This window comes from Mandrillus leucophaeus, unplaced genomic scaffold, assembly GCF_000951045.1.
Source record: "Mandrillus leucophaeus isolate KB7577 unplaced genomic scaffold, Mleu.le_1.0 Scaffold689, whole genome shotgun sequence".
Classification (NCBI taxonomy): Eukaryota; Metazoa; Chordata; class Mammalia; order Primates; family Cercopithecidae; genus Mandrillus; species Mandrillus leucophaeus.
In genome coordinates, this window is record NW_012107463.1 from 939,533 (window position 1) to 955,014 (window position 15,482).

The window sequence follows — 15,482 nt, forward strand, 5'->3', positions numbered from 1 at the left end:
AAAAAAAAAAAAAAAAAAAAAAAAAAAAAACAGTCAGGGCTGGGCATGGTCACACATACCTATAATCCCAACACTTTGGGAGGCTGAGGCAAAATGATTGCTTGAGCCTAGGAATTTGAGACCAGTTTGAGTAACACAGTGAGACCTCAACTCTACTAAAAATAAAAATCAAGAAATGAAAAAGTTAGTTGGGCATTGTGGCATGCATCTGTAGTCCCAGCTACTTGGGAGGCTGCACTCCAGCCTGGGCAATGGTGCAAGACCATCTCAAAAAACAAAACAAAAACAAAACAGTCAGGAGCTTGTTATGATCATTTTCATTTATATTATTTGCTACTTCATTCAGTGCCTACTACTATGTGCTGGATGCTGTCTGGAAGTGTGTAATGATCATTTATCATGTTAAATATGTGCCAGACATTTGAAGTATGTGGTGAGGAATGAAAGCTGTCAAAAAGTGGGTAGGATTTTAGGTAAGCATGCAGAAGGGGTAGAACTTTTCTAGGTAAAGAGGCAGAAGAATGATGTGGGCAGAAGGAACATTTAACAAGTTTGTATGTTTGGCAGAAGGAACATCTAACAAGATGGCGTGCTTGGGAGAAGGAGCAGCAGGTGCAAAAGGTAAGATGCTTGAGTGAACTTTGCAGGGTTTATGAGCAGTTCTTTTTTGCTGTTGCAAAATCTGAGATGGGAGTGGTTGGGAATGAGGGAAAAACCTAGGTAAGGCAAGCTCATAATGGACTTTTTAATACTTTATAGTGTTAAACTGAGTAGATCTTATCCTGCAGGCTATGGGAAATTTACCAGGTAGAGTGCTTTGGGCTGCAAATACTAAAGGACCTAACTAACATTGACTAAAACAACAGGAAGCAGAGTTGCTTTGGTGGGTGGTTCAGTGATAACACTGGGTCCCACTTGGTGTCCCTTTTTCAGCTGTGCTGTCAGTAGTGTTTTGTACATGTCTCCTTTCATGGCTGGCTAATTAGCAAGAGCTCCAAACATCATGTTCTCATAACACAATTTCTGAAGGCTGGAAGGGCTGCTTTTCTTCTCATGTTTCTTTGAAATAGGGAGAAAACTCAGAAGCGTGCAGTGGGCTTCCTTTCACATTTTATTGGCTTTGTTACACCACATGCTCATTCCTAAACCAGGCACTGGGAAAACAAATGTAATGACTATGATTAAATTAGAATAGTCATTTCTCTTGTTGGGGATGGGGAGGCGTATTAGGATGATAAATATTCAAACAGACTTGTAGTTCTCCAGCAAGAAAGAATAAGGAATAGTCATTGGGTAGGGAGGCAGCAATGTTTTCTGTAGGAATTCATTATGGAATTGTGAGCAGAAAAGTCACAAGATTAGATCTGAGTATTAGGACATTCTGATTATGGTATTCATAAGCTTTTAATGTAAAGAACCAGGTGGGAAATATTTCAGGCCATGTGGTCTCTGCCATATCTACTCAACCCTGCCATGGTAGTGTGAAAGCAGTCATAGATAATATGTAAGCAAAAGGCAGGACTGAGCTCCCATAAAACTTTATTTACAAAACTGGGTTTTGTAAATAAGGCTGGGTTGGGCCTGCGGCCTGCAGTTGGATGACTCCTCATATGGAGGATAGATGGAGAGTACCATATAAAGAGACTGGAAGACAAAGGAAGCTTTTACAGTAGCCAAAGCTATAGCTTCCTTGTCACCAATCCTTGGACTAGCGTCAATCCATTATGTGGTTTTCACCCATCCATGGTGAAATAAATGATGTTAGAAAGCTACTTAGTAATTTTAAAATGTTGATCTTTCTCTTGGTTTTTGCCTTTTTAATTTGTTTTGCTTGTTTTTTTATTTAAGAAATAATATTAATAGTTGGTAGTCTGTAAAAGCCGGTAGTTAAGAACCAGTGGTAGTGGAAATACAAAGCAGAGGCAGAGAAGAGATAGAGACAAAATGAGTTAGTGATTATTGGATGTACAAATTTAGGGCACAGAGAGAAATCTCAGATGATTTACAGGTTGTGAACTAGCTTTTAACCTGGACATGAGGAAGGAGTAGGAGATTTGCAGGTGAATGGAGAAGAGCAGCAGATCAGCAGGAATGACTAACCTCGTTCTGTGCATGTGGAGTTAAATGAAATATTCATGTGGGGTATTTTCAGTAGGTAATTGGATTTTAGGCATTTCTAGCTGGAGGTAGAACTGAGGTTGGAGATGCAGACTTGGAATAATGTAGGCAAAGTCATAGATCTGAATGAGCTTGTCCATGATAGGAAAGACATGGAATAATCAGAAGGCCAGTGACAAGATCCTGGGAATATCAACATTTACCAGAGGAAAAGAAGTTAGTAAAGAAGCCTGAGCAGTGGCTAGAGAAAAGTTGGAGAAGTTATCAGAGGATGGGGTGTTGCAAAAATTTTAAAATGTGAGAATTTCAAGGAGGGGGAATATAAATTCTAACAAGTAAGATTACTAAAAAGTAAGTTAAATTAATATTTTAAAAGCTCTTTGGTGGTACTCTCTTCAAAAGAACACTTTTAGAGTTGTAAGGTCTATTATTTAGGTACATGGTACTTCTGGTGTTCAAGTATGGAAGAATACACCTACCACCATCCTACCTAATGTTTTTGTAACTGCAGCAGCTACCTACACAGAGTCAGGCCTAGATGGTGAGTTCCTGTGCCAACATTTTCCCAGAATTTTTAGAACCTAAGGGTCCACATGAGGAAAAGTGTAATCTTTCTTATCTGGTTTTTGGGGAAACGCTTGTTTTGTACTCAAACCCTTGATAAGCTCTTCTAGATGTGTTCCCAAACAAAAATCTGACAGCAACAACTGGAAGCCATTATCAGATACTCATATCCTTCCTCTAACATGGAATCAAAATACAGCCATGCTTTGACAAAATTTTAAGTTTTGATCAGAAATAGTTTACAGATCAGCAGTTTGAATTTCTTTTGATTTAAATATTTTATTGCAGAACACTAATGTAATATCACAGAAACATATGAGGTGATATGTTATATAGAGTAGTTCTCAGTATTTTTGGAATTCTGGTGACATCAGTAGGGAAGTCAGTACCTGACTCTATTTATTAGTGCAGTCTCCTTTTCATCTGCCCTCTTGTGATATCTCTGCTTTCACTGCTTCCCTTTGAACTTCATCCCTAAAGAAAGTACTATTAGAACACATTTCTAACATATGTATGTTTGACAAATGTCTATTATTTGATTTTAAAAGAATTGGCTACCTATCCTAAAGTATATATGGTATTCTGTTACTTTCCAATGCTAAATAAACTTCTTTATATCTGCACCACAATGACAGGGTGACTGATGATGGTCTGCCAAGATTTTAAGTGTGTCCCGGATTGTCAAATACAAATTGTTTTATTTCACACTGTTTAAATGTAAAATGCCTTTCTGGAATTACATTTCTTCAGAAATTAGTAAATTGATTTAATTAGATTATGTGGACAATCAGACTCTCACCATTTTAGTCATTTATATACAAGATAACTTTCTTCCCCCTTCAATAAGTTAAAAGTCCTGTTGATCCTTAATAATCAAATTCACTGGTGGGAGCAATGAAAAACTCATACTGCACTTTGGATGCATTTTTTGGGCATTTTGACTTGTTCTATTAAGAACTGAATTTAATAGGTAAAATTTATTTTTGTTGTTTTATAAAAATTTAAGAAAAAGATTGAAAACAAAACATAACTATGATCAGTAGTACAGTATTATAGTATATCTGATGGTTATATGTTATTCTACAATCATCACAGTTACCTGAATGATACACAGTCTTTTATTTATTTATTTATTTAGTTTTTTTAAGAGATGTGGTCTCACTATGTTGCCCAGGCTGGCATGTAGTAGCTATTGACTAGTGTGACTGTGGCCTTGAATTCCTGGCCTCAAGCAGTCCTCCTGCCTCAGCCAAAGGAGCAGCTAGGACTACAGGCATGTATCACTGCACCCAACCAGATGCATGATCATTAGAAAAATGAATGAAGCATTACTGTATGCTGTTCTAACTACTACTAGTTCATTAGTCCAGAAAGCATGTTCTTGAAGTTTGACTCAGTTTGCTAGTGATGCTAGTCAGTCTGATAGGGTTTGGTTAGGATTATGATTATTGTACACAGAAATTCATTTGTAGGTATCACATTTTGGCAAATCCCATTCTCTTTTGCATTTGATTGATACAAAGGAGGAGAAGTAAGAATTCTTAATGTAGTAATTTCCTACCAGTAGTATAATCAATATTAGTTCTAGTGTAGTCTCAAGATATGGTCCTAAAGGAATACTTTGTGGAAAAAAAAAAGAAAAAAGAAAGGTCTAAAGCATGCACAAAAGTATACATGATTTCTTTTAATGAAGGCAGAGTCTCAATGTGTTGCCCAGGCTGGTCTCAAACCCCTGGGCTTCTCAAGTGATCCCCTGGCCTCCAGCCTCCTGAGTAGTTGGGATTACATGTGTGTACCACTGGGTCCTCTTATACTTTCAATATTCTGTGTTTTTCTATTGTTGACTTAAAATGCATTTTTTTCTTTAATAGTGGATGAGATTCCTGGATATCCTGTAAAAAGGTAGGACTTATAGATTTTAAAAATATTATATGTTATCTGAGGAAATATAGAGAAAAGAAACTAACATCTGTTGAGTGTTGTACTCTGGGGTAGACACTATTTTATGTGCTTATCTCATCTCATATAGTTATCACAGCAGCTTTGAAAGGTTCTCTGTTATTATAACCTACTTTTTCCTAATTAGCTAACTGTGGTTCAGTTAGGTTGATTAACTGCCCCATGTCCCCATAGTTAACAAGTAGCTGGCCCATGATTTGACTGGCAGCCTGCCTGGCTCCCAAATCCCTTCTCTTGCCCCTCTGCATAGATTGGCAGAGACCTGTACAGCACTGGAATCAAGGTACAGGTCCAAACCAGATCGATTCAGAAAGTCAAATTTAGTTAACTCTCATTTATAGTTTTTCTCAGAAGCCTGGTTAGTCTAAGAGTTTGTTTTAATATATTTGGCAATTTCAGAGGTAATCAGTACCTTGCTTTTACTATCAAACATTTTAGGGCAGATCTCACTTAGCTATGGCCACAGGAGCATGGGTTTTACATAGACAAGACCAGTCATGTCCTAGAGAGGAATTATTTTATTGTAAGTGAAGGCTATTTATGTTACATTTACTTATTATGTTAGTTATATTTAGCATCTAAATAGAGCCTATTTCTAATTGATTTCTCTACTTATTGACTCCCTACTTTAGTTTTCCCTTTAGGCCACTACCCTGCTTAATTCCATGGGCTTTTTTTAAGAGTCTTTTTTCTTCTTCCATGACTTTTCTACAATCTTTTCTTTAGTTGTTAACTTTCTTCTCTGCTTTCTGTGGTGTTTCCTTTGTTCTATTATTTTTCCATTTCTGCCAGCTAAGTATTCTCCATTTTTATACAGACAGAATCAAAAGCATACACAATTTCAGGATTTTAAGGAATCTTAGTGACTAATCAAAATACCCTCCAGTACTTCAACCTGTGTATAACATTCTGGTGAAGTGGTTGTTCGGATGGAGAATCTGAAACTCAAGGAGATTAAGATGACTTATTTGGATATAGGAAGTGGAAGAAATGAGATTTGAACCCATTTCAAAGCCCATTACTCTTCCTTCTTTATCATCCTTTTAATGAGTGTTTTAATAATAGAAAGGGAAAGTGGGTCTAGTGAACACAGTGGATGAGCCTAGGAAGGGAATTAACTGGGGAACCCAATGGAAGAGAAGACTTAAACTAGTAGGGGAAGCCCACGTTTGAAGAGAAATAACACTGGGTTGGATAGGAATAAGGTTTTTAGAAAAGAGAAGTGAATATTGGGGTTTATGACAAGTTTTATAAAGATAAATTATAGTAATGAAGAAGACAGGATATTGGGATTTATCTAGAAGGGCATGTTTAAGTAGGTGGTTCAAGGGAGTCCTGAACATAGATTGCTGCTCTTGTTTGTTTAAGTAGAGTGACTGATCAACTTCAAAGCTTCTATTGAAAGATGTTAAAAGAATTTGAGCCATTGAGAAGAGTCTCTATAGCAGATTGAATTGTAGTATTATCTGCTTCCACCCCAACTTATAGAGGGAGGGCTCAGAGTCCCTCCAGTACTAGAGGACTGAAGGTTCCTGAACTATGTAGATCTGTGCCCCAGAGCACATATCCTCTTACCTCTGCCTCTTTTCCCAATTCAAGTAGGGCTGGGGTCAGATTATCTGGCAAATCAGTCATGGACCTTCAGTTTGGTAGCTGATAACATGGCTATGCTGGGAGAAGACGACTGAAATTCCATTTAGCTTGTTTTCTAGCAGCAATAAAATTGAGAGCTCTGTCTCTTGGTCATTTGAGCCCACTCTTTTAGGAATTTGTGCTTTCATTGGCTAAAGATTTAAAGGTTGGAGACTGCCACAGAGCCCTGCAGAAGAGGGATCTGGAAGTGGGAGCCCATAGGAAGAAAGATATTTAGATAGTTCTTAGGGAAATAGAGATACAACTACCAGGATTCTGTTTTTCCAGAAGTCTCTCTCCTTTGGTATCTGAGTGCCTGTGGAGGTTTTTAAGAGCTTCGTACTTTATGTGGCCCTGAATTTGGCAGAGTCTATGTAGGGAAAATAATTAGATTTTATAATTAAGTTTTAATATCTCCCAGAAGATCATTTTTAATAACAATATATACATTTGTCCTTTGACATTCATACATTTAGCTTTCAAGTATTTTAGATGTGTCAGGGAAGATTCTGTAATATTTTAAGGAAAAGGAAAGCAGTGGGGGCCTGCTTAAGTGGTTTCCAAGCAGAAGAACCAAGACTGCCATTTTCAAGTGACACAGATTAGTCTTTGAACTAGACACAGATCATGGAGAAGGGACAGTGGATCTTTTCACTTTATTTTAAGCTATCAGGTGTCTTCCAGTTCAAGTAACAAAAGTTATATCAGCCATTACTTGGATTTTAAGTTCTGCCTCCAGAACAAATAATTTGCGAAGCCCAATTATTCTCAGGCTCTACCAATATATTAGCTGTCATGATTTGTTATGGAATTAAGGGTGAGTCTTCATGGACTGTTCCATAGCTTTGGAGAGGAGGAAGTAGAAATAGGTAATTAAGATCTTTACCGCAACAGAGGCCAAATTTTAATTATATTAAGAGACATTATTTTAAATACAGATAGCTGAACTTCCACAAGATTTACTTTTGTTTTTTGTTTTGTTTTGTTTTGGGAGGGCACTCAGATATGAACCTTCTAATTGCTTAAAGAAATTAACACACTCATTTTTGTTGTATATTTTTATTCTAAAGGCTTTTCAACAAACCATCTATTGACGACTCACGACCTATGTCAGCTAATGAAGACTTTGATTTTGATACTGAGGTAAAGAGGTCTCTTGCAAAATTAATTTTCTCATTCTGAATTTAATTTTCTATAACATTTACTCTTGAAATTTAGTAGTAATCTACTTATTATTGTATTATGTTGGTTATGGAAAGTTCATTAGAGAAAACCATAAAAGAAACATGACTAAACATTTTTGAACATTTCTTACTTTGATAAATAACAAAGACTTGGCAAATATGTAGAGGGAGTGGGGGTGAAAAAAGAATGGGCTGGAAAATATGTAGTGACAGGAAAATTATATTAGGCAAAGCTTTCTCATAATATAGCAAATTTGAAATTTGGTCAAGGTTGATTTGAATAAGTATTCTTACTGTGTGTGATGTTTAAATTATACTAAGATAGCTTTTATAATACTTATGCCTAAATAAATCTTTAATGGATCTAATTACTTATTATAGTAATCATGGAATCTCCTTGATGACTTTTGGTTCAAAAACTGTACAGCAGATAGCATGTACTTTTCTTTCTTAGACACATTATTTTAGTATTATATATACAGTTTTTAGGTGTGAGCTATTTTCCTATTTCTATCCTTGGTTATGTAACTAGACTAAAATAATATTAGAAATTGTGAAAATGTAGCTGGGTATGGTGGTGCATGCCTGTAGTCCAAGCTATTCAGGAGGCTGAGGTGGCAGAATTGCTTGAGCCCAGGAGTCTGAGACCAGCCTGGGCAACATAGCAAGAACCTGCCTCTGATTTTTAAAAAACTGTGGAAATTTAGAAATTTACATTTTCTTTCTCAAAATCTTTATTACAATGAGATTCCACTGTCATTTCATTAAGACTATATGTAATACTCTTGACCTAATTGAAGAATGGTTGCTTTGTCCAAAATAACAACCAGTTCTAGAAGCAGAGACTCTTAATAACCATACGGTGGGACTTAATTTCAGAATTATTTGTGTTGTGGTTCTTAAAAATATCCAAACTAAATCCTATATCACATGCTAAAATTTCAAATTTCAGAAGTTTTTGTATTTATTTAGTAACCATTTAAAAACTCTTTTATTACTATGAGCTACTGGAGGTTAGGGAACTTTTTTTTGTATCCTGGAGTACGACGAATGAACAGACAAATGCATTTCTATATAATGGAATGTTAGCAATAATATAATATGCCTAACATATCTAGTAAATAAATCCATTCATTTATAAGATATAGCCTAAATTTTTATTCACTTTTAATATTTAGGATGTATAAATTCAGATGAGTTATATTGAAAAAATGTGTCATAAATAAGAAAATTAGAAATAGATCATCAATAGGAAAGAGGGTTAAAGTGTTAATATATTTTCTAGTCTTCCAACTGTAAGTGTAAATTAAAATTTTAGATTTAAAATGTTTAAACTTTTAAAAGCCCCAACCCATGTTCTACTAAATACATGTTTTCAATCCATATATTACTGCTTAGAATTCTGATTAGTATTTTTCTTCCAAGTAGAAAGTTGATGGAATGTTTCCTTTTCCATTTTTCTCTCTCTGAGGTAGTAATGTTCCAGCTTTTAAGTTGTGGTAGATGACCATATTTAGCTAATTGAATGTCTCGTTTTACAGTACACAATTCAATTCTATATCACAGAAATCTTTACCAAAAGCTAATTATAAATACTACTCAGTATTATTGGAAATATACTATGAACCAAAGTCTCTGTTATGCATCTGTATTTCTCCATGTACCTTACTGTATGTGATGTTTTTCTCCTTTTCCTTGGCTTTGGCTTTATTCCATGGCTTTCTCTCAAGCTCATACTTGATTGACTGGTAGGTTATGTCCTTTTGTTTGTTTCTTTCTTTCTCCCTCCTCCCCAATCTTTTAAAAATGATTTATCCCAACCTATGTTTTTCCTCCTAGAACACATTCTCTACAACGTCTCTTCTTTCAATCCATGTGTGTCTTCACTGCTAGCATACTTAGTGTAGCTTTCTACATAGTAGCTATGTGAGACTTTTATTCATCTATCATTGCCCTACAAGATTTATTCTTTTTTTCTCTGTTTCTTAGAAGGAGCTAAATTTATACAATCATTTGTCCTTAGCTTTTTTTGAGAAACAGAATAGAAACGACTTATACTAAAGAACTAGAAAGCAACCCACAACAGCAGCTTAACAAATATGAAGCTGGAGAGGTGGATAAAGGGGAAGAATTTATTAAAGAGAGGCAAGATAAATGTAAAGATTGAGTAACAGAGTCAAGTTGAGTCAGATTATTGTAAAAACACATCAGAAACTGTGGGATTTAATGAGCGCAGGAACTCTTTACATTATAAAATATGATAGAAATTATTTTAAATGCAAATTAAGAAAAAAAAGACAGATAATGAAAAAAGTTGCTGAGATTCCTTTGAATGTTTTATAGCTGATTTTTATGAAGAACTGAAAGAAAATATAAGGGTGACTGTAGTTAACATTAATTTACTATACATTTGAAAGAAAAGATAACTAAGGTGATGGGTACCCCAATTACCCTAATTTGATTATATGAATGTATCAAATTATCACATTTACTTCAAAAATACACACATCTATTATGTATCAATTTTTAAAAAGGAAATTTATATCCTCACATCTTTGAATTTAGCAGTTATGTCATATATTTGATCTAGTAAAACCTTGTTGATAAATAATGCACAGTGAAATCTGTTTTAGGCCTTATCAGATTTATTATGAATTCTTAATTTTTGACTCTTGCTTCTCATTTAAGTTTTCTAACTTAGTGTTTGGCATATCCATGACTTAACTAATTTATCTTACTCTTTCATATAATCTTGATAGCCATTTTAGAGATTTCTGAGAATAAAGAAAGAACATAAATAATTATATTTAATCTTTAGTTAAAATTTCTGGTTATATGAAGGAGGTTCTTAATTTTATCCATTAAATGAGAAAACAAATTTCAAGGTAAAATCCTCTTAAATAAATTCAGGGAAGAAGATGAAGGAATAGAAATTCCACTGTTCCCCACGACCACAAGGACACCAAGTTAACAACTATCTACACAGGAAAAAACAACTTCATAAGAACCAAAAGTAAGGTGAACACTCACAGTACCTAGGTTTAACTTCATGTCACTGAAAGAGGCACTGAAGAGATTTTTTAAAGTCCTGAATGGCTGACATCCCCCCTCCCCCATCCCTAGCAGCCTGACATAGTGTGGAGAGTGTCTCTGAGTGCTGGGGGAGGGACAACACAGCAAGTATGAGGCTGTGAACTCAGTGCTGTTCTGTTAGAGCAAAAAGGAAAATTAGACCAAACTCAGCTGATGTCCACCCATGGAGGGAGCATTTAAACCAGCCTTAGCCAGAGGAAAATCACCAGTCCCGATGGTCTCAACTTGAGTGTCTGTAAACCTTGCCACCGAGGGCTACAGCACTTTGTGTCTCCAAGTAACGTGAAAAGGCAGTCTAAACCATAAGGACTGCAATTCACAGGTGAGTCCTAGTGCTGAACTAGGCCAAGAGACAACAAGCTGGGTGGGGAAGATATGCCATATTGAGATACAAGCTGGGGTAGCCAAGGGAGTGTTGGCATCAACCCTCCCCTAATCTCAGGCTGCACAGCTCACAGCTCTGATAAAGGCCCCTTCATTCTGCTTGAGGAGAGGAGAGGAAAGAGTGGGGAGCACTTTGTTTTACATCTAAGATACCAGCTGAGCCACAGCAGCAAGGTAGGGCACTGGTCAGAGTTGGGAGGCCCCATCCCAGGCCCTGGCTCTCTGACATTCTAGACACGCCCTGGGCCAGAAGGGAACCCGCTGCCTTGAAGGAAAGGACCCAGTCCTGGACTTGCAGCATTCCTCATCTGCTGACTGAAGGGCCCTTAGGCCCTTAATGAACAACAGTGACACCCAGGTACTACATCGAAGGGCTTGGGTGAGCCTCTGTGACTTGCTGGCCTGAGGTGAGACTCAGCATATAACCGGCTGTGGTGGCTATGGGGCAAAATCTTTTCTGCTTAAGAAAAGCAGAAGGAAAAATAAAGGGGACTTTGTCTTGCACCTTAGGCACCAGCACGGCCATGCGGGTGGCCGGGTAGAGCACCAAGTGGGCTCTTGAAAGTCCCTGATTCTAAGACTTGACTCTTGGATGGCATTTTTGGACATGCTGTGGTCCAGAGGGGAGCCCATAGCCTTGAAGGGTGAGTCCCAGGCCAGGCAGGGTGACTTGAGAGACCTTGGGCCTTAAGAGAACATAGACAGTAATCTAGCAATAATTCTCATGGCCTGAGGTGATGGTGGCTATGGGGTGAGGCTCCCCCCAACTCTTTCCATGCCTTGGGACATGGGCCATGGGTTTTCAAGATAGAGCAACCAGTGAGGAAGCACCTGTTCCTGCAGCACCTGCTGCTGTCCTGGCCACTCAGTGGTCACTACTCATGAGCCTCGCACAGCAGCTGGCAGAGATGTGGCAATTTGGCAGATCTGCCCATATCCCTAATAAACCACTAATGTTCATCTATATTAGAGCCAGTCTCATAAAAACTGAATTTCATCTTTTTTAAGAAATACAGGCTGGATATGGTGGCTTAAGCCTGTCATCCTGGCACTTTTGTAGGCCAAGGAAGGTGGATCACCTGAGGTCAAGAGTTTGAGACCAGTCTGGCCAACATGGTGAAACTCCATCTCTACTAAAAATACAAAAATTAGCCAGGTGTGGTGACACATGCCTGTAGTCCCAGCTACTTGGGAGGCTGAAGTATAAGAATCACTTGAATCTAGGAGGTGGAGGTAGCAGTGAGCTGAGATCACACCACTGCAATCCAGTCTGGGCAACAGAGTGAGACTCCATCTAAAAAAAAAAAAAAAAAAGAAAGAAAGAGAGTTTTTTTGAAGGGATAATAACAGAGAACATCTTAAACCTGGAGAAAGATATTAATATCCAAGTACAAGAAGGTCATAGAACATCAAGCAGATTTAACCCAAAGAAGACTACCTCAGAGCATTTATTAATCAAACTGCCAAAGGTCAAGGATAAAGAAAGGATTCTAAAAGCAGGAAGAGAAAAGAAACAACAGACAATGGGGCTACAATGCATCTGGAATCTGATTTTTCAGTGGAAACCTCCTTACAGGCCATGAGAGAGTGGCATGACATATTTAAAGTACAAAAATCCTCAATGGAATATTTGCAAACTGAATTCAACAATATATTAGAAAGATCATTTGTCATAACCAAGTGAGATTCATCCCTGAGATGCAAGGATAGTTCAACATGTGCAAATCAATCAACAAGATCATCATATCAACAGAATGAAGGATAAAAACCATATGATAATTTTAATTGATGCCAAAAAAGCATTTGATAAAATTCAACATCCCTTCATGATAAAAACCCTCAACTAGATGTGGAAGGAGCATACCTCAACAATAAAAGCCATGTATGACAGACCCACAGCTAGTATCATACTGAGTGGGGAACCCAAATTTGGGTTTCCTCTAAGATGTGGAACATGACAAGAATGCTCACTGTCATCACTGTTACTGAAAATAGTACTGGAAGTTCTAGCCAGCACAATCAGACAAGAGAAAGATATAAGGGACATTCAATTGGAAAGGAGAAAGTCAAATTATCCTTTTTAAATAGATGATATGATCTTATATGTGACAAAACCTGAAGACTCCACAAGTAAACTATTAGAACTGATAAATGAATTCAGTAAAGTTGCAGGATACAACATTAACATACAAAAATTGGTAGCATTTCCAGATGCCAACAGTGAACAATATGAAAAAGAAATAAGAAAGTAATCTTATTTACAACAGTTACATGTAAAATTAAATACCTAGGAACTAACTTAACCCAAGAAGTGAAATATCTCTACAATGAAAACCGCGAAACACTGGTGAAGAAATGGAATAGAACACCAAAAAAATGGAAAATATTCTATGTTCATGAATTGGAAGAATCAATATTGTTAAAAGTTTCATACTATCCCAAAGAATCTACAGATTCGATGCAATTCTCATCAAAATATCAATTACATTCCTCATAGAAATAGAAAAAAGTATCCTAAAATTTATATGGTACCATAAAAAACCCAGAGTAGCCAAAGCTATCCTATGCAAAAATAAGAAATCTGGAGGGGGGTGGTTCCAAGATGGCCAAATAGGAACAGGTCCAGGCTACAGCTCCCAGCGTGAGCGACACAGAAGACGGGTGATTTCTGCATTTCCAACTGAGGTACCGGGTTCATCTCACTGGGACATGTGGGACAGTGGGTGCAGGACAGTGGGTGCAGCCCACCGAGCGAGAGCCGAAGCAGGGCGAGACATCGCCTCACCCTGAAAGTTCAAGGGGTAAGGGAATTCCCTTTCCTAGCCAAGGGAAACTGTGACACACAGCACCTGGAAAATCGGGTCACTGCCACCCTAATACTGCACTTTTCCAAGGGTCTTAGCAAATGGCACACCAGGAGATTATATCCCACGCCTGATTTGGAGGGTCCCACACCCATGGGGCTTCCCTCATTGCTAGCACAGTATTCTGAGATCTAACTGCAAGGCAGCAATGAGGCTTGCGGAGGGGTGCTTACCATTGCTGAGGCTTTAGTAGGTAAACAAAGCTGCTGGAAAGCTTGAACTGGGTGGAGCCCACCACAGCTCAAGGAGGCCTGCCTGCCTCTGTGGACTCCACCTCTGGGGACAGGGCATAGCCAAACAAAAGACAGCATAAACCTCTTCAGATTTAAATGTCCCTGTCTGACAGCTTTGAAGAGAGTAGTGGTTCTCCCAGCACAGAGTTTGAGATCTGAGAACGGACAGACTGCTTCCTCAAGTGGGTCCCTGACCCCAAGTAGCCTAACTGGGAGGCCTGCCCCCAGTAGGGGCAGACTGACATCTCACACGGCCGGGTACCCCTCTGAGACGAAGCTTTCAGAGGAACGATCAGGCAGCAACATTTGCTGTTCAGCAATATTCTCTCTTCCGCAGCCTCTGCTGCTGATACCCAGGCAAACAGGGTCTGGAGTGAACCTCCAGCAAACTCCAACAGATCTGCAGCTGAGGGTCCTGACTGTTAGAAGGAAAACTAACAAACAGAAAGGACATCCATACCAAAACCCCATCTGTACGTCACCATCATCAAAGACCAAAAGTAGATAAAACCACAAATGTGGGGAGAAAACAGAACAGAAAAGCTGAAAATTCTGAAAATCAGAGCACCTCTTCTCCTCCAAAGGAATGCAGCTCCTTGCCAGCAACAGAACAAAGCGAACAGAGAATGACTTTGACGAGTTGAGAGAAGAAGGCTTCAGAAAATCAAACTTCTCCGAGCTAAAGGAGGAAGTTCGGACCCATCGCAAAGAAGCTAAAAACCTTGAAAAAATATTAGAAGATCCGCTAACTAGAATAACCAATGTAGAGAAGTCCTTAAATGACCTGACAGAGCCAAAAACCATGGCACAAGAACTATGTGACAAATGCACAAGCTTCAGTAACCGATTTGATCAACTGGAAGAAAGGGTATCAGTGATTGAAGATCAAATGAATGAAATGAAGTGAGAAGAGAAGTTCAGAGAAAAAAAGAGTAAAAAGAAATGAACAAAGCCTCCAAGAAATATGGGACTATGTGAAAAGACCAAATCTACGTCTGATTGGTGTACCTGAAAGTGACGGGGAGAATGGAACCAAGTTGGAAAACACTCTGCAGGATATTATCCAGGAGAACTTCCCCAACCTAGCAAGGCAGGCCAACATTCAAATTCAGAAAATACAGAGAACGCCACAAAGATACTCCTCGAGAAGAACAACTCCAAGACACATAATTGTCAGATTCACCAAAGTTGAAATGAAGGGAAAAATGTTAAGGGCAGCCAGAGAGAAAAGTCGGGTTACCCACAAAGGGAAGCCCATCAGACTAACAGAAGATCTCTCAGCAGAAACTCTATAAGCCAGAAGAGAGTGAGGGCCAATATTCAACATTCTTAAAGAAAAGAATTTTCAGCCTAGAATTTCATATCCAGCCAAACTAAGTTTCATAAATGAAGGAGAAATAAAATCCTTTACAGACAAGCAAATGCTGAGAGATTTTGTCACCACCAGGCCT

At 38.1% G+C, this 15,482-nt stretch overlaps 1 protein-coding gene across 1 annotated transcript in view; it reads left to right on the top strand.

The window, feature by feature from the left end:
* LOC105555501 (putative ankyrin repeat domain-containing protein 26-like protein) overlaps nt 1–15,482 on the top strand; it is a 55,015-nt gene that overhangs the window by 31,339 nt on the left and 8,194 nt on the right. Inside the window, exons 6-8 of the mRNA XM_012002469.1 lie at nt 568–621; nt 4,554–4,584; nt 7,344–7,416. Coding sequence (XP_011857859.1) covers nt 568–621; nt 4,554–4,584; nt 7,344–7,416 — 158 coding nt within the window. The remainder of the gene's footprint in view (nt 1–567; nt 622–4,553; nt 4,585–7,343; nt 7,417–15,482) is intronic.